Here is a 20431-nt window from a genome sequence, read left to right as displayed (position 1 = left end):
AGCAGAAGCAGGTATAATGGACCTGTTTGAAGTTGCCGTTCTTTCTCTGTTCCCAGTCCATCATATCGTGGAAGATGGGGATCATTATATTTCGGACTTCAATTTGCGGTACAAGCGTCACACCCAAAAATGGGCCAATCATTCCTGGTATGAAGTGGATCTTATTCTCACCTGCAGCCAAACCAAGCAAATTGCGATTATTCATTACTTTTTTTCTTTCTTTGTTTGAATATGGTGGATCTTTATTGTTAAAGCCTGAAAATCTATGTTTATGTAACAAAGAGGGTAAGCTCTATATCATAGAAAGCATCTGAAATCTGTTATTTTTAATAATATTAATAATGAAAAACCCTGTGACATAAAAATGGGCAAAGTTGCATCAACACTTTATGGTGGTTACGGAGTCATTTCTGCAATGCAGTACCTTCTTCCACCTCTAGAGGTCAGTACTGCTTTTCTGGAGGAAGTGAATGTTTGCGTTTATGTTTTTGTCTTTGCGTGTGCAGAAAAATGCAGGAATAGAAAAACAAAGTCATGAAACAGGGTCGAAAGACAGAGCGAGAGAATCAAAACACTTACCCAAGTTCTGCCACATGCTAAACAGCTCATAAGCCATCATGACCCTCATATCACCATACCTGCAAAAACATACAAAAACACACAAAAAACTCCTCTAAATCCATCCAAGAATCTAAGATGACAAACAAACAGCATGTATTAAACATACTAGACTGAGAAAAACAGAAGAGCCACCCACTGGGCTGAAGATCACAGACGTAAATGGAGAAGCAGAGAGATGAATCAACCCTCCCAACAAACTCACAGGGTGATCATCTATCTTGCATGCTGTGTGGCAGTCGTGCGTTTTGTGTGTGTGTGTGTGTGTGTGTGTGTGTGTGTGTGTTTGAGTATTTGACCAATAACTGAAGGAATAGGTATCTATTAATCATGAGTTGCAGATCTCATGGATAACAACAAAAGGAAGGAGAGCTGGCCAGAAAAGACGGAATCCAAAGAGATGTTGAATGTACTCTGGATGGATTTAACATGGATTAGCCCTTGCTACAATACCCAAATTATTGTTTGTTTCATATTTAAAGGAGTATCTGGGTTAAATACAACTTAAGCTCTGCTGACAGCATTTGTGACATGACATTTGTGAAAGTAATTTGGATTTGTGTCCTTTGGTAAGTAACAAAATACATTTACAATGAAAGCCTGTGGAGGAAAAACATTACAATCTGCGTGCATTTAGAAACAATGACAGGTTGATTTCTTCGTAGTGCCTTTATGGTGTGTGAATGAGCAGAAGCAAATCTTACTTGTCAAAGACCTTCTTCCGCTTGGCTGGTGTCAGAGTCTCCAGCTGTAGACTGGGCTGGTTGATAAACAACACTGCCAGACTGAAGTACGAATTCCACACCTGACGGAAAAGAAACACAAATGTGTAGTGATGCTACTGTGTCTTTAATGGAGATCTTGACAAAGTTTTGAAGAAGAACTTATATAATTCAAGTTGGCAATAACATTACTTTGGATATACACAATTGATAAATTGTTTGGTGGGCGTGCCTTAGCTTAGCCCCCTCCTCCTCCAGAAAGGAAGCCACACCAACCTAGAAATTACACAATAAAACAATTCAAAAATATATATTTGAACACTAAAGGAAAGATCACTTTAAACATTTTTGGAGATCAAATCCAGTATGCCCATGCAATGTCACTAATGTGATCACACCTTAAAGGGATAGTTCACTATGTCACTCGTGAACGCGTGTACGACAGTTAGCGAAAGCTAGAGATTAGGGTTTATAACATTTCAAATATGGATATTTTTCTAACACAAATGCATTGCTTCACTTCAGAAGGCCTTTATTAACCCCTCGGAGCTGTGTGGAGTACTTTCATGATGGATGGATGCACTTCTTTGGGCTTCAAAATCTCGACCCCCATTCAATGCCATTATAAAGCTTGGAAGAGCCAGGACATGTTTTAATGCAACACTGATTGCATTCGCCTGATAGAAGAAAGTCATATACACCTAGGATGGCTTGAGGGTGAGTAAATCAAGGAGTAATTTAAATTTTTGGGTGTACTATCCCTTTAAGGATGTAAATTTCAATATTCATTAGAGTTATGACATGTTGGTTAAATTTTATCATGGCTTTACTGGTCAAACTAAACTGATCTAGCTATAGTGATAGAGTACATTAACCAGTTCAGATTGGATTCCGGATTTAAGCTGCTCTACACTGGTCTATGCTGTCTTTTATCCAGGATATATCCAGTGAAAGCCCACACTGATAAACATGGATATACACAACTGATTAGGTTGTGTATATATTAGGTGACATGAAACAGCGCTGCCAAAGACTTTAGAAATATAAAGGTGGTGCATTCCTATTACTTATGAATGGGAGAAAGTGCTACACACAATATGGTGGAATATTATCGCCTTCTAGCATAACTGAAATAGCTGCCCGAGAGACATTTCAAAGATGACCGTCAAGTGAAATGACTTGCCTTAAAGGAACTTTGGCACCACTTTAAGACATACATACAAGAACATACATATTGATTTTTGGGTGGCCATGTCTTAGTCCCTTCTTCCAGAAAGGAAGCCACACCCACCAATTATTTTCCATATCAAACCATTCCAAACTCTTGTTTTGACACTAAGGGCCAGTTTTACTAACAGCTTGCACCAGCACAAACCATCTTTTGGCGTTAAAATAATACTGTTAGGATTTAATAAAGACACGCAGTGACAAATTAGTGCTGAAAAGACGTGAACAATTATTTTTGCGCCTGACCTTATTGAATATGCATTTGTAGGAGTGTCCCTTTCAGGCGCAATCTTTATGGGAGGAGAGTATTCAAATGAACCACGCAATGCGATTTACTAACATTTGCACTTGTCAAATTACTGGTATTTGCGCCATTATTTAACACCCAAAAAAGCATGTCTTAAACTATTTTGCGCTTGAAATGGCTGCAATTTTTGTTGCTAGGAGGAGGCACTGAAGAGATGAGAGAATGTGTGGTAAAAGGGAGAGGATTTTTTTTCTACATGTATTAATTTATTTGGAATTCAAGAAGAAAATATTATCTGAACATTTCGTTTGCCAAGCCATGTTATTTTTAATTTGCTTCAGGAAATAAAAGATGATTTGGAACCCTTGACTAGGAGTCACGCAATACCAGCTCTATCAAAACTTCTTGCAACCCTTCATTTTTTGGCCTTTCTCTTCAATATAACGTCTTCTTTATTTCTTTATTCTTTATTTGCAACTATGCTAATTTGCACTGTGCTTGGTATATTGTGCTGGCCAATATGGAAATGAAATGTTGCATCTGTGTTTTTTAATTTGTGCGTTGTTAGTAAATCAACCCCAGAAACTTCCACGGCCATCGGCGCTGTTTTGGAATTGCATTCTCGTGCTAATTTGCCCTGTTTAGTAAAACTGGCCCTAATGGTGCGCTCACTTTTAATGCTGCTCTGCTCATTTTGCTGTTGACGAAATCCAGTAATTTCAATAGAAATCCACAGAATCTGGAACTTTGAAAAAGATTTCCCATCCAGATTTCACAGCGGGTTTAACTGGTCATGTAACTTTGCTGCATTGACTTACAGAAATCTGCTTGGTTTCAAAGTGTCTTCTGTGTGAGCTGTGCTTTATACATCTAAACTACCGATTACAGACAGTGGAACTTTTTTGTCTATGTAATTTCGCCAAAATTTCACTAATGTGACCACACCTTATGGATGTCAATTGATATTACTTGTGAAATGCTGAATAAGTTTTGCATGGCTTCACTGGTCAAACTGATCTACCAGTGTATATTAACCACCATAACCAGTTCAGATTGGATTCTGGATTTAAAGGGTTAGTTCACCCAAAAATGAAAATTCTGTCATTAATTACTCACCCTCATGTCGTTCCAAACCCATAAGACCCCTGTTCATCTTCAGAACACAAATTAAGAAATCTTTGATGCATCCCGAGAGCTCTCTGACCCTCCCGTAGACAGCAAGGGTCCTTACACGATCAAGGCTCAGAAACTACGAGATACTTTTTGTGTGAAAAAAAAAAAATAATTCAACAATCCATCTCCTCCTGGGGCCATTTTGGAGAGTATCCACTGAACTTAAACAGCGTATGCTGTTCTGTGTCAGCTGCGCCACACAGATACGTTTTCTAAGTTATTTGGGCTTTGATCTAAACATAAACAACGTTTTGGTGTGAACTGTCCCTTTAAGTTTCTCCACAATGGTCTAGCGTTTTTTTGTTTGTTTGTTTTTTCAGGGGATATCCAGTGAAGCTCACACTGGTAGACAGGGCCATGTTTCTCTCTCAAAGATAACCTTCATTAATAATTCAGTAGATTTGAACTTTTCAGAGCTAGTCTCCCTAGTTAGTGGCACCATCTGTCTTGATCAGGGAGGAGAGCTTCATTAGAGTGGATTAGAGAGAGCCAAGTGTACCCAACAGCAGGACACCGTGAAGGCCCACATCAAGCACGTTTGTGTACATGTGGAATATGATTTTTAGAAAAAAGAGGTGTGTGTGGGTTTAAAAATTACATTTATGTTTAATGTGTGTTTCAGTGCCAGGGAGTCTGTGGTGCAATGTGTGGTTTATATTCATCACAATCACACACCTTAAAATCAAAGTCAGCATCCGTAAAGCTTTTATGGAGAGCAGGCGACAGATACTGAGTTGTGCTCACAATGATACTGCAAGAAAGAAAAGGGATAATTAAACATAAAATAACAATACATTAGAAGATAGAGAGACAAAATTATTTTGAACAGTATAAATATACACTGCTTTTCAAAAGTTTATGCTCACCAATGCTACATTTATTTGATAAAAACTACAGTAACATTGTGAAATATTGTGACAATTTGAAGTAAATATTTTCTATTTTAATATTTTTAATATGTAATTTATTACTGTGATCCAGTCGTGAAGTTAGTACATCATCCAGTGACATGATCCTTCAGAAATCATTCTAAAATGCTGATTTGATGCTCAAGAAACATTTCTTATCATTATCAAAATTGAAAACAGTTACTTAAGCAGCTGTTTATTAATATCTTGTAAAAATCATGATACTTTTTTATTTTCAGGATTCTTTGATGAACTGTAACTTTTGATTAATTTCATCCCCGAACTTTATAAAATCTATTATAAAACTTTTTTTTTCTTTATATGCTCTTTAAAAATATCATCTAATGCAATGACGTTCATGTTAAAAGTGTGACTTTACTGTTTTTGTCTGAAAGACATTGTACAAATACTAAAAATATGATATTTCAAGAGAAATACATTGTATTATTTTATTCAAAGATATATATATATATATATATATATATATATATATATATATATATATATATATATATATATATATATATATATATATATGTTTTATTCAAAGCAAATCAATGCTTTGAACTAAAATAAATAAATAAATCCAAAACTACTTTGGAAGGAAGCCGGAATGAGGTCTCACTTGCTGGTCAGCAGTCGCATGACGTTCCAGTCACGTGGGAATATACTGAGCTTCATCAGGTTTCTAAACACACAGAAAATCTTCAGCAAGAACTCCTGCAAGAGATAGGATTGTATAAGCTGAGTTAGAAGAAAGTATTTTCACATTTAACATTTAAAAACCTCACATTTAAGCAATAATATAAATTATTCAAATGCTTGGTTTCTGAAATTTATGAGATGGTTCACCTTTAGCTCCTCTTTGCTCTGGAAATTGTCCAGTAGGTGTTGAAAATGAATTTCCGACATTTGACGAAGGAGGGACAACAAGCAGGACACGTACTCCCCCTGCCAATCAGAAAGTGGGCAAGTCCTTGTGAGCCAATCAGTCTGTTCATTTGGCAATCAAACAGCCAATCAGACACATCCAAAGGGAGCGGGGAAGCAAAATGAATGAGAGACATGAAGACACTGTGGGATGAATTCACTTAACAGTTGTGGCACTTAGTCTCAGCATCAGACGGCACGCCACAGACCGCCTACAGTCTGTTCACTAAATTCTGATGCATATTATGTACAAAAAATGAAAAGGCTGGCTGAAATCACCAGTTCTAATCTGACAAGCTGGCTTTACACAACTTTTTTAACTTGTTGGTCAGGCAATTTCTTTCTGCCCAAGTGGGCAGTTCTTGGCCAGAATAAACTCCAATGTGGAATAGACTTCACGTTGTTAGTCAAAAATCTGGCTATGCGAGACGAAATTGTGGTATTTCAGAACAAAACCTTTGATGATTCACCTACCACCCACAATCTAACTAAAGAAGGCACAATATGCATATTTAAATTAGGTCATTGTTGTTCATCTTTGGGCAGCCATAATCATAAATGCCATGTAAATGACGCTCTTTGTAGAATGTGACAGACTCACAAATGTAAACGCTTTTTACCCAACATTAGTATCAGAATATTAAAAATATTTTAGTGATCATGGCAGCAGTAGCCTATTAAATAACGATCAAATGATTTTAACCGGGCATGGATCCAGATGCAGGATTTATTTATACACATTTTTCTGCATTTTAGGCCACGTCCACACATACACGGGTTTTTCCTTCTTGCGTTTTTAAAAAAATCTCTGTCCACATGAAAACGCGAAAGCATGCTATGAAGCACTGTCAAGAGTATGCCAAGCCAACAGGTGGCGATATAATCTCAACCGTAAAGCCATGTTGGCCAATCAGAAGCCTGAAAAAGTTTCCAGTAGGCAGAGATAACAGTGCACGCTTCGACGTCACAAGCCAATATCTCCGGTTTCGCTGTCTACATGATAACACTGCAGCTGGAGTTTTTGAAAATCTTCACCCTGGCACGAATTTTCAAAAATGTTCTGTTGCTGCATTTGTGTAGATGAACGGCCAAACCACATAGAAAAATCTGTAGTTTTGAAAATACCTGTGTTCATGTGGACAGGGCCTTAAAGACCCAGGTGCTAAAACAACTCAGACAATGTTTGCAAATATGTGATGCTATCAAAAGGCACAGTTTATTCTTAGTGAAATCTCTTGTCTGACCATGCTTTCTTTTAACTACATATACAAAGAGACGTGATATTAGCTCTGCTGGATTCAGTTTATAAGCTATCTATGATGAATACATCAAAAATTAAACATTAAAATCAAGCAAAAGTATATCAAAGAGTACAGATCAGAGCATGTTTGTGTTCTAGTAGTTTACTGTTTATCTTAACCTTCTAAGCAGGTGTTACAACAGACCAAATGTAAGAGACATAAGACAAACAAGCCTGGGTGAGTCTCACGAAACATGTGAAGAAAGATTAGGGTCATATTTTAATGCAGAAATGGAAAGAATTAAGACATTTTGCATTTATATTTCGCATAAAGAAAATTATGAAGAAAGTAATGGCCCTAAACAGAGGTTTAATTTTCTTTCGTCCTTGAAATATGCATTTTATGTGTAGTTTTCGTGAAATTCACCCACAGGAAGACATTGTATTATGTGTGAGTCAGTGAGTAAGTGAGTGAATAGGAGAGACATAATAAAAACAGACATGAACGTGAACAAGAGAGAGAGAGAGAGAGAGAGAGAGAGAGAGAGAGAGAGAGAGCGCATTTTGTAATTACTTTTATATTTAAGTTACAGTAATTGTCATATATTCAAATATATTCTCTCTTTCTCTCTCTCTATATATATATATATATGATTTGACAGTTTAACGATGATTAATGTTGGAGCTTGAGGTAGATCTATTGTCATTAAACATTAATCATTCTATTGATGTGATTTTACTTTCAGAACCTGACTGCTGCACTCTGTTGGCAGAAAAAAAAGAGAAATATGCTGGGAAAGAAACAGACGATGAAGAAAAGATCTCAGTAGGGATGCTGCCAAGCAGGTGGAGGAGAACAGGGATGGAAGGAAGGAAAGAAGTAGAATATCAGATTTGTTAGTTACTAACAGTGATCTCAGCCGTGCACTGTGGACAGCGCTGCCCTCTTACCGCCTCCTGAGACTGAGATTTACTCATGATGGCCAACAGCGTCTGCAACAACACATCCAACAAACTCTCCACCATCATCTCTACCTCCTCCTGCACAGAGCTCTCCTGCAGATAGGAAACAAGGAACATTGTCTCTTTAACCAAAGTCATCAATGGGATGTTGAGAGTTTTGATGACATGCACATTGACCGAAGTGTACCAATGAGCTGCTCTTAATAATGGAGAAAATGCTGCTCAAGATTCCCGAGCAGATCAGAAGCTCCTTCTGTTGGCGCAGATGCAGATGAATGTGATGGAGAACAACAGGAAGGAGAATTCTCCTTGATTCTGTGCAAACAGACAGAGGGAGGTTATTAACTTAATTCACCTGATTAAGATTTCAGACATTTACATTGTCTTAGAACATGTGCAAACATTTGACCTTTTAGAGGTACAACAGCTTGTCACTGGGGCAGTACCCCTAAAAGGGACAACTTTGTAGCTTATCTAAGCATAAAAGGTGCATATTAGTACCTTAGAGTAGTAATATGTACTGTACCCTTAAGGTACTTCTAGGGGTAGATGAGAGTACTTTGACAGTACTGCCCCAGTGAAAGCTGTTGTGCCTCTAAATGGTACAATTTTGCACATTAGAGAGTGAAACAAATTCTTTAAGAAATACCTGGGAAGGAGAAAAGCCTGCTATCCACTGTTCTAGCAATAGACTGCAGCTTGACCACATCCATGGACTGACCGATGTGGACCGTACTAGGCATGCTACCCAGAGTTCCCCTTACAAACTCTGCCACTTCCTGTACTGTGAACATCTGGAGGAGCTCGTCAAAAATGGCTGGGAATGAGTTGAGTAGGGCAGCCTGAAAAAAGTGGAAGAGACCAGAGAAAGAAAGGTTTACATTTGCAATTTGGTCATTATTCGTGTTCCCTTCAGATAAAACAAGATGTGGTGGGCCTGTTGAACAAAGATGGGATGAACGTCACCTACACAGCAAGAGATGAAGTAACAGCGAGGCTTCATCAGCACCTCATGGTTACTTGGTAGATTAGAGATTCAGTCAATGAAAAATTTTAAGAAGATGCCAAACAAGATGCTACCTTCTGGAGACCCACTGTGCAACAGAGTTTAGCTCAAACACGTATCAAACTAAACCACCTAAACCAACCTAAACTTGACAGTAACAGGCAGGTGGGTTGGAGTAGGTTGATACTAAACTTTGCAGGATAGTGCGTCTCTGGAAGCAGGGTTGAAGACCCCTATACAGTCACGGTCATAGTCAAAAACCTTGGCCATGGCTATTCCTTAATTCAAAGGTCCATTCCATCTCTTGCTTCTGAGGACTTATCTTCCCCAATTTGCTCAACAGCCCAATGGTAAGATCCATTGCAGGCAAGGTGATCTCTGGTCCCCGGTTCAAGGCCACTCAAGAGGTGAAAAATGGGGGTGTTTGGAAGGACTTGACTTTGTGCAGGAGAAGATTTGGTGTCAAACACAGCAATCAAAACCAAGAAACACATCACAGAACCCAGCGGAAGAAGCACTGGAAGTATTGCGGAGCAGTTGTTGGTGTTGGTTCATTGTTGAGGTCTGGTGTTCTGGAAAGGTACTGAGTGGTTGTATGGGATGGTAGATGTTTTGTGCTTTGGCATTGGGTTGAGTTGTGAGGGAGTCTCCGTTCCATTACTGTGGGGCAATTCAACAAGCTGCATCTACTTACAGACAGCGGAGAGGGCCGTGGGGCATTGCAGCTCAATGGCTGCAAGCAGTTGCCCTGGTTGGTGGTGGCTTGTCCAGTAGTTGGCTGGGGACCCTAGGGGGCACAGTGAGGTTGGGCAGGATTGGGTCAAGATGCGGGGCAGGGATGGGAAAAGTCCACAAAGGTATAATATGGGACAATTCAGGAAAATAATGTCAACAAAAACCAAAGAAGACTAAATCTTCATCAAACTATTTGTTCAAGAATTGTGGGTAGGATTGTCTGTACTATGTCCAGACATTGATTAATCAAAGTATAGTCACATGTTTTTTTTTTCTTTTTCTTTTTCTCAAGGTTCCTGGTGGTTTCAGAATTAAATGATGCTTTGGTGGAGGCATAAACTGTATGATAAAATATGGTGGTGACAGAAAAAGCCATATGGAAGAAACATAACCCAGAATACCACATTTTAAACATGAACAGAGAAAGAAATGTCACATTTTCCTGTACAAACACTACCTATAACTAAACAAAAGTAACAAAATATATCATTCTACAAACCCATTTACACATTAACTGTCCCACATTGTTTGTGCTGAGGAACTGAGTGATACTTTGTAAGCCTTACTGGGGGAACCATTACCTGGTGAACAATAAAAAGAAGAGCTAGTTTGCCAACTAGAAAAGCTGTTACCAACAATCCAAAACATCCTTGCAATGCAACTGGTTTAAAACACTCAGAAAACCTCAGAAACCACATACATTCCTAACAACCTAGCATCATAGCAGCAGGCACCATCTTCAGACAATGCAAAGATCTAGTGACAAATGATACTACATTCTCTCAAGAGCTTGTTTGGTGGCTTCAGTGTCTTGAAGTTTGTCTCAAGTCCTCTAATCTTGTGTACTTCAAATTTGAGACCTTCAAAACATTTATCATAGAAATGTTAGAGCAGACAGAGCAGCTATCTTTACTTAAACATACTCCTGCAGCCTTCAGGAAAAACCTTGTTTTGTCTGGTCGCAACTTTCACAGGATTTTTCTTGAGATGGGGCTGTCTAAACAGTTTAGACATACAACTTCTTTAGGGCAGAGCGAGACAGATGCATTAATCTCATAGAACCTTAAAAAACCTGGGCCTCAAGGAAACAGCTTTAATCTTGGGTCAAAAACCATGGATTTGGAGATCAGCATCTCGTTACAACTGATCCTTTCATTTTTAAACACATTAGACCATCTTGATCTTTTGAGGTATAAATTAATAAAATCATTAATACAAAACTGCACTGTAACTAAGCATTCATCCATTAAATCCCACTCCTAGCAATTTTAAGCTTTTTCTTTTTGACACAGTTCTTCTCATATATCAGATGGTTCTTTTAGGTAGTATCTCCTCACAAATGTAAATTTTCATAAACATGAAATGTGAACAGTTCTTTAGTTTATATCTGACCTGGGTGAAAATGAGCGTCTCAGAGCTGCGGCTGTCCAGACTGAGCACGAAACGGATGGATTGGAAAAGCTCCTGGATGCTAGCCCGAAATTGGTCCTCTTCCATCCCACAGGTGGCCCGGGAATAGAGGATCCGTGACTGGACGATGAATTTAAACAGGTACTCTAGAGCCTGGAGGTAGATTTACAGTTAATGTGTACCCTGACAATATCTGCAAGTATCCAAGCTTTTCAACATTTATGCTATAAAATGTCTTTAAAACACTCCAAGTACAATCAATACAGACAATCCCTGTTCTTGAACCTTGAAGACAAATGAAGAAAGTTCAAAAAAATTATAATCACTATGGGAAATTTGTACTTAACTTGAATGCTAATTAAACTAAATACATCACATTTCCATATATTTTATTTATTTATTTATTTATTTTTATTCAAAGCAAAGAGTTCAAAATATTATAATGATTCAATGGATGGCTTTGCACAGTTTGTGCATCAGAGTCTCCACTGGCTCTCATCAGCCAATTTCAAAAGCTAAGATAAATAGTTTTACTTCTAAATACTTGAGTACAGTTAAAAGTGGAAACTTTTCTTACTTTCACTCAAGTATGTGTTCGGCAAGATGTTTCTGAAAATTGTTTAACAGCACCCACATTTTAACTGAATTATAATTTCTCTGTACTTTTACAGTGCTTGACATTTTAATATGAGGGTACTGTCAGCACCAAAATGAATCAGCAATCAAACCAGCAATGGCAATACTGTTTTTGTGGTTATACAGCATACTTGGTAAAATCAAGGAAATCTCACCCTCATGGCTTCCTGGATGTGATCCTGTCGAACAACTTCTGCTGATCGGTCCATATACCACTTCAGACAGCGAATCAACTCTCTGAATTTGACATGAAACATCTAGTTATACCATATTCAGATTCAAAACCTTAAACCCTATTAAAAATATCCTGTGAAAATAAATGGAATTACTTATAAGCCAGTGCTCCAGCAAAATGCTTCTGGATGTACGTGTCCATCACAGGACGAAAGTGATAAAACTTACTGTCCCTGAGCAGATTGATGATGAACACCTGGACAGAGATGGAAAGCAGGTCAGGTCCAAATTTCTAACTGATGTTGAAAATATCAGTATGCATCAGTGTTTTTTTAGTATAATTGAGATACTTTTTTTGTTTAAGTAATTAATTTTAAAAAATACTTTTGAGTTTTAGTTATTTTAGTAAATTGAATGCAAGGAATAGTTCAGCCCCAAACCCCCCCACCCCAACCTTAATAAATAAAAAAAAAATGAAGATGTAGGTGAGTTTCTTCACAGGAACAGATTTGTAGAAATTCCTCTGCAGTGAATGGGTGCCGTCAGAATGAGAGTCTAAACAGCTGATAAAGAACATCACAATAATCCACAAGTAATCCACACCACTCCAGTCCATCAATTAATGTCTTGTGAAGTGAAAAGCTGTGTGTTTGTAAGAAATAAATCAATTATTAGGCCGTTCTAACTTTAAAACATTGCTTCTGGCCAAAAACAAACAAACAAACAAACAAAATTGTATAGAACTATTTTGGACGCATTTTGCTTGTAAATTGGGCTTGATCTGTGCATATTTCTCTCCTGATTCAGATGAGATTACTTTTTATTATTAATTAATATAATAGATAGAAGACTAGAAAATGTCTTGATGGATTTCTTACAAATGTCTAACAGCTTTTTAGTTCACAAGACATTAACTGATGTACTTGTGGATTATTGTGATGTTTTTATCAGCTGTTTGGACTCTCATTCTGACGGCACCCATTCACTGCAGAGGATCCATTGGTGGGCAAGTGATGCAATGCTAAAACTTTCCAAATCAGTGAAGAAACAATCTCATCTACATTTAGTATCGAGTAAATTTTCAGCAAATTTTCATTTATGGGTGTACTGTTTCTTTAAACTAAATGAAAATGAGACAGCAACACAACAAGTTTTGTGCAAAATTAATATCCATGCAAGAAGAATGCATTCATGTAGGTTCCTTATTCTCTGCACAGAAACATGACAGATGTTTTCAGGCCAAGAGAGGCTAGAATGTCTTGACTCTTTTTACAGGAGTACAAGAAGCTAAAGGCTCTCTGGAGACGCCACTATCAAGCAGCTGTGAACGCCTAATAATGCCTGGATCCACGCCAGCTGAAATCTTCCATTTATCAAAACAGACACATACACACACAGCATGAGCACTCGTGAAAGAGATGAATCGTGCAGATTTAAGGGTGTTAACACACACACACAAACACACACACAAACACACAGTACATGTGGATGTGAGTCTTTTGATAAATGGAAACTGGACACGTTATTACAGCAGTGAATTATTAACGTTAGGTAAGCTATGGCGCAGTCCTAGAAATGTCATTTGTTAAACTTTCTAACCAGTGACTGAAACACCAGGGGTCCATATTTGTCTGTGTTGTCATCCAAAATGGAGAACAGCGTGTCGAGGATGTCTTGAAGAAACTAGAGAAGAAAAACAGAAAATGGATGTAAATTGCATTAAGCAGACATAAAAATCTGTTATTTTTAAAAGACAAAAAACAAGACAGTGCTCTCACTTTGACTATTTCTTCCCCACAGACGTGCCGCAATCGCCCCAAAATGTCCATTACACGTTCTGGATGGGCTTTCCACTTCAACAAGGCTAGTAGATCGACTTCACAACACAAACACGACAAGAAAGTGTTATTATCCTCTGAGAAGAGTATGATGAATGAAGGAAAATTGTTAGCAAGTGTTAGTAAATTACCATTCTGTGTTAGTTTGGTAGAGGAGAGCTGAGTGGATATCCAGAGGGTTTCCTTAGTGCTGCGCTGGAAGATGAGGCTGGACGGGATGTTGGGGCAGCCGTTGAAGTCGTCTTTACAGCAGGGCAGACCCAGGTACAGCGCATGGTTACTGAAGGTGGTGTTTTCATCACACTGACCCACATACAGAAGAGAGATTTACAAGTTAAACTACCATTAGCTAAAATAAATTAATTCAACTTGAAATAAAGGAAATGAAATAATACAAAGTATAAAAACCTTATTTCTGCTAGTTGCCAAGGTAACAATAAGTTTAGTTTTAGTTTAACTTAAAGTACCACAATAACTAAAAAGGTTACATTACTAAATTACATGAATAATAATAATAAACAACAAATAAAAATAAAACATATAATATTTAATATAATAACAATAACATTTTAAGTCAAAATTGTTATTATAACAATAAAACTCAAAAAAATATAATAAAAAATTAAAATTGTAAACCAAATAAAATAATTTTAAATTAAAGTGTTATTATTTTAATGTAATTCAAATATATATATTTTTTGTTTCTACTGGAATACCTAATAAAATAAAATAAAATAAAATAAATCTGTCAAATATCATGTCTTCCACACCTTGAAACTTGGATTTTTTTTTTCTTTTAATTTATGATTCGTTTCACATAAAGTAAAGTCTGCCTAACCTTGTAGACGTAAAGCTCATGGCTCTCATCTGACAGTGTTGTGCCATCTTCCCTCATAAGTGGAGTGAAAGCAAAGCCAAAAAGCTTCTTTTCTCCTTTGTCCTTTGCTGTAATAAAACAAACAAACAAAAAAACAGTTTGAATATTGTCCAAAGTGCTGGTCGAGTTTCAAGTGCCAGTAATTTAAATCAATTAAAACGTTAATAAAAATCAGATCACTTCATGAATCAAGTAAAAAAACTTGAATATGTCGAGTAGTGCATCCGTCATATAACCCAACAGGTTAAATAATGACTAATAAAACAGCATCTCATCCATTTTAAAAAGTAAAAATGAAAGTTTTGTAAATACATTCATATTTAGGCACAAACTGTATTTGGATTAGTTGATTTATTTCAGTCATTTAGGCATAAGCCTTCAGATCAAATGTCAGGAGAAAAATCAATTCACTTAAATATGTGCAAAATTATACCAGCAGTGTGCAAAGTCCTTACTTGAGCAGTGTCTGAACTCAAATCGCAGATGGGAGCCGCGGAAGCGGTCGATGGGGATGGGCAGTTTGATGACCTCACTCCAGCGCGGACTGTTGTTGTGGTAGAGCACGAAAGAGCGGTACTCGCTGATGTTGTGTTCTCCTGAGCCCAGACTAATGCACTCCTGATAAAAGATAGAAGAAAATGGAAACTGTTTGCTTTCATGTGGCTTTATAGTGTGCATCAAAGTTTGCGGCACCAACATTTACGATGGGCTTATGTAAAATACATCAGAAAGTCCCAAACTCATTTACTCCTCCAAACTGACTCACCACATGAGCTACAGATCACTGATATGTTTTTCAAAGAGATAGTTTATCCAAAAATGAGAATTCTTTCATTATTCTCTCCCTCGTGTCATCCCAAACCAGTAGTTTTTGCTTCTGTGGATTTTTATTTCAATATACATGCAATACAATTCCTTAAAACTTCTCCCTTTATACAACATTGGAACAACATGAGGGTGAGTAAATGATGGCAAAATTTTGGCAAACTATTCCTTTATAAAGGCAGTTTGACATACTTTGAGGATCTCGCCGTCAGCGTAGAGCACATACATGGTGACCTCGATGTTCTTCTGAACACTCTTGCCTCCTCTCTCAAAGTCTCCTCTCTCCAGCATGAGGTAGAGGTCATTGCGTATGTCGCCTGAAGATAGAAACACACACACACACACACACACACACACACACACACATTGTTTCGTTATATTAGTCTTTTTCATTTTGGCTTGGTAAAACTGCGCTTGTTACAAATATGTTGTCATTTTGTTACTTATATTTTCGTTTTGGAGAATTATTGCAAGGACAACTCAACATTCACATATAGCCACATGGAGTTTATAAAAGTTCCGACATCCTGGATCAAAATCTGATGACAAATTTTAAAGAAACAGCTGCATAAAGGTTTCTTTCAGAGCACCATTGTTCGGTAACTTTTTTTTCCCTCTCTTTCTTTTTTGCTTTGTGAAATTGCATCTGTCACAAAAATGTTGTGGGTTTTTCTCTTATATTTCCACTTTGGATGGTTAATAACCACACCACACAGAGTTAAAAAAATTTTAGATGCCCTAGACAAAAAAATTTAATGACAAATTTTAAATAAACACACAAAAGGCTCGCACAAAGACTTTTTTTTCTTCAGCAAGTTTTCATGTTGGATTGTAAACATCACTTTTACACACTTTTTCAGAATATCACTTTTTGGTAACATTTATTTATTTATTTGCTTGCTTGGTAAAACTGCACCTGTTACAAATATGTTGTCATTTTATTATATTTACTTATATAAATATACTTACATTTTCATTTTGTAGAATTATTACAAGAAAATCTCAACATACATGTGTTACCACGTGGATTTGAAAAATGTTCAGACATTCTAGGCAAAAATCTGAAGACAAATTTTAAAGAAACAATTAAAGAGTTCCCCTCATTTTTCTCTTTCTCTCTCTCTATAAATATATATTCTCTATTTTTTCTTACTAAAGCACACCTGTCAAAAAAACATTGTGTTCAAACATCAGCTCAGATATCCTATAAGCAAAACAAATTTTAAATAAATTTTAAAGAAACAGTCACACAGATATTTTCTCCAGCAAGTGTAATCGTTTAAGTGCACTGTAAGTGTAAATAAGTGTTTTGAATTGTGCATACCACATTAACATGACTCTTTTCAGATTTCCATTTCTATAACTAATTTATATTTAAATATTGTAAAATACAAAAATAAAATAAAATTTCAATATATTTAATTAATTAAAACATAAAAGTAAGAATGATCCAATATCTATTAAGAATTTGTTAGCATGTTCCTATATCTGTTTTGTTCAAACTTAAGAGAAAATATAATCTTGGATGGACCCGGCACACTTAATTTAGCTTCACTTTTAAACCCTTTTACAGACTGTAATAAAAGCTATTGCTACATAAAAGGTCAAATCGTTTGTCCAGCTAAACTGCTGAAGTGAAACTGTGCCCACTGGCTGTAAGAAATCTCATCAAACTTGAGTTCGACCTGTCTTTTACACTGTGATTCCACATGTAACCTTGGTTTTCAGTCGACTCTTTCATTATCAACCTCATTCAATCCATGACCCAGCAGCCCACATTCTCTGAGCCGAGCGGCAAGCATCTGAATCATAATACTCAAAATAAACACAGACTCTCTCTGGAATTGTGCTTAGCTCTTACCCGTCTACCCAGGGGAACAAAGTTTTAGCTGTTAGTGAAAGAAGTTGTGGGTTTAATTTGATTTCTTCCAATTACAGCTGATGCAATAAAAGAGAATGTGTGGCTCTTCAGAGCGCCGCTAGAAACCATTTCTCCTGCTGACACCCACCCTGCAGACAGTTATGAGTGCAGTTATGCATATTTCGGCATACACCTTAAAGAAAAGCTTAAATTTGCTCTGATGCCACCAGATATCCCTTGAATGTCTTTACTGGGGGTGGATATACTGGGGAGAAAGATATAAACCAATTTATGCAATAATACTTTCACTTTATTTTGTGTGTAATGTGAATAATGAAATAGTTTACTTGACTTTTGCTTTGCAAGATGAGAAAATTGAGAATGACTCAAACATTTTGAGTAACAAGGAACAAAATTGACTGCCTAAGGACCTTTGCAAACATTATGAATCTCCATTACACTGTACGTATAAACTAATATTACAAAGTAGAACAGAATACAACAAGCATCTGCTCTTCTAAAAGTATCCTAACAAAAGTGAATATATATATATATACAGGAAATATAAAATCAAAATATATATATATATATATATATATATATATATATATATATATATATATATATATATATATATATATATACAGAAAATATAAAATCAAAACTGACAAAATTTCATTGCATTCTTTGCACACACAAACACACACATATGTGTGTGTGTGTGGGTGTGTATGCAAAGAATGCAAATGCCTGTTAATATTGACAAAATTGGCAAGGTTTTTTTGTAGGATACTTTAGATGATACTGTAAAGTACTGATGGGTAGATCTTTAAGTATCTTTATACTTTCAATACTAACTATGTACTCGATGAGCTTTATAGTTAAAATGAATAACAGTATTAATAATGGTAAGGTTAGAAGAAATTTATTTTCAATCTTCAAACATTATCTGGAGTCATTACAAAACAAAAGTTGATGAAGCTTAATTATGATCTGTATTTTTTGTTAGTAAATGATTCTCATAACTCAATCCATAGTGTTTTAAATTACACCTTTAAAATGATTTAAATACAATGTTAAAATGGTATCAAAACATATTTTGAATAAATAATACCAGTATCATTACTAGAATCAATATTGACAATATTGGCCTTGATGCTGTACTTAATATCAGATCAAAAAGAAAGTAAGCTAACTTTCAACGTCCCACAACACAGCTGCAACTGTTAGTGAATCGACCAAGAAAAAAATCTAGATAAGAAAGCAAATACGATCACAACTGCTTTAGAAACAGTGAACAGAACAGACAACGCTTTATTTAGTAAAAGCCGAAATAAAGCTTTGTGTGTTTGTCTGTTTGGCTGACAGTATCCTAGAGTTCCACATCCTGATGAAAATGTTATCTGGCAGCAGCAGGCTGGCTCCCTGTGAGTACTGGATTGCGTTCCTGTTTAGACACTTTCTGTAATGGATAACGGCTACAGTGTTAGACCCTTCTTTCCACTGCTTCAGAGCTATTTCGCTGAATTAAATCCATATAAAGCTCTCTGTTCAGGCACAAATTCCTTCCAACAAGAAACAATCCTGGTGCATTCCCAGTTCGAATGAGGAAAAATGACCTAACAGCAGTAGCTAGCATATACAGAAATGGAAGAAGATACTACTATTTATGTATTTGCATGTGCTCAAATTATGTTTTGTTATACATATTAAGAGGACGACAAAACAGAATCACAGGAACCAAAATTCTGAGAATCAATCTGGACATTTTTATACTAAGATAACTATTAAATAATAGTGATTAAATAAAATATTTTTTTTGTTGTTGATGTTTTTTTACTTTTTGAAAGTCCATCTGGATATATTACATTTAGATTACCTTACATTACTTAAAGTATTGTTATTGTTAAACTATTAAAATAGTTTTAAAGCTGAAATAAAATAAATAAAATTAAACATTAGATCATAAACTTTTAAAACTTTCACACAAAAAAAAACGTAAAAAACAGAAAAATTTGTATTTTTTTTCTCAAACTAAAACTATTAAAAACATTTTGAAATAAAAGCTGAAATAAAATGAAAATATTAGATTAAAACTAAAAAAAAAAAAAAAAAAAAAAAAATTACTACAACTATTTTGATTTAAATGAAAGTTGTGGATAGTTTGATTCATGGCTTAGAACTTTCTGAAATCCCAATGGAGAAAGAGAGTATGAAAAACACATACAGAACCAAGGCTGTTGAAAAAAGGCATTAAAAAGAAACCGAAAAAGCTGAAATGGATGATGCAATATCAACCCGTCACGACACTAACACCAGAAAAGGAATGCACACATAATTCTGGAGAGGTTTTGTTAAACAAACTCATCTCCAGCTTATTGAAAATGTCATGAGAATGAATAATTCTCAAAGCTTGCGGCACTTCAAGTGTCATTAACATTTCATAATGCTAACAGTTCAATATTCCATCTAATTGCTGGCGCCAAGACTAAATATCATTTGACAGACAGATGTTGTTTTTTTTTTTTTTAATGCAATGGATCCCAACGCTGGGACTATTCTTTAGAATCCTGGCCAGTTTGATCTTTTCAGGAAATAAAGTCAATGCAGCAATGTGAAATACGATTACAAGGGTTTTTCCCAGATATCGCAGTTCAGTAACATCTAAGCCTCTTTCAGAAAAATCCGTACCTCAGAAACCCAAGGAACCTTGGTTCTCAGAGGACTATCGAATTTCAAAGTGCTGAATTTAAAGAGCACAGCCTTGTCTGTGATGATAATCGAACTACTTCAGGTTGATCGATCCGTGGATGATAAACCAATCATTGAGCCCTTCAGAAGAGCAAGGAAGCGTTAACTCAGAGACAAATAAGAGGGATCCTCAGAAGAAGATGGAGGACCAATCAATCCACCTACCACTGAAGGACATCTGGGACTACAAGACTGATGTGCGAGTTTATGGATGAAGAGAAGAGACATTGCACATGGCTACACGATTTTGACACTGAAGACTGTTGGGGAATAGACTCGAGAGCCAGGGG

At 36.3% G+C, this 20431-nt stretch overlaps 1 protein-coding gene across 12 annotated transcripts in view; it reads right to left on the bottom strand.

Annotated features, from left to right (window-relative positions):
• Positions 1-20431, bottom strand: part of dock3 (dedicator of cytokinesis 3) — a 189812-nt gene that overhangs the window by 21261 nt on the left and 148120 nt on the right. For 8 of the 12 annotated variants that reach the window (XR_006157940.1, XM_042749368.1, XM_042749366.1 and 5 more), the window contains 19 exons: positions 15722-15846; positions 15160-15322; positions 14666-14772; positions 13959-14130; positions 13768-13865; positions 13589-13672; positions 12145-12245; positions 11971-12052; positions 11162-11332; positions 9729-9821; positions 8678-8870; positions 8216-8343; positions 7975-8121; positions 5748-5846; positions 5521-5615; positions 4663-4738; positions 1323-1423; positions 580-638; positions 23-171 (listed from right to left, as the gene is read on the bottom strand). Coding sequence is in view for 11 of the 12 variants with exons in the window: in XM_042749368.1 (XP_042605302.1) it covers positions 23-171; positions 580-638; positions 1323-1423; positions 4663-4738; positions 5521-5615; positions 5748-5846; positions 7975-8121; positions 8216-8343; positions 8678-8870; positions 9729-9821; positions 11162-11332; positions 11971-12052; positions 12145-12245; positions 13589-13672; positions 13768-13865; positions 13959-14130; positions 14666-14772; positions 15160-15322; positions 15722-15846 (2243 nt within the window). In the remaining variant the exon portion in view is untranslated. The remainder of the gene's footprint in view (positions 1-22; positions 172-579; positions 639-1322; positions 1424-4662; positions 4739-5520; positions 5616-5747; positions 5847-7974; positions 8122-8215; positions 8344-8677; positions 8871-9728; positions 9822-11161; positions 11333-11970; positions 12053-12144; positions 12246-13588; positions 13673-13767; positions 13866-13958; positions 14131-14665; positions 14773-15159; positions 15323-15721; positions 15847-20431) is intronic. The other 4 variants (XM_042749375.1, XM_042749376.1, XM_042749374.1 and 1 more) reach the window with 2 other exon arrangements.

This window comes from Cyprinus carpio, chromosome B22, assembly GCF_018340385.1.
Source record: "Cyprinus carpio isolate SPL01 chromosome B22, ASM1834038v1, whole genome shotgun sequence".
NCBI classification, from domain to species: domain Eukaryota; kingdom Metazoa; phylum Chordata; class Actinopteri; order Cypriniformes; family Cyprinidae; genus Cyprinus; species Cyprinus carpio.
The sequence above is the reverse complement of the archived record's forward strand: the minus strand, read 5'-3'. Positions and strand labels throughout refer to the sequence as shown.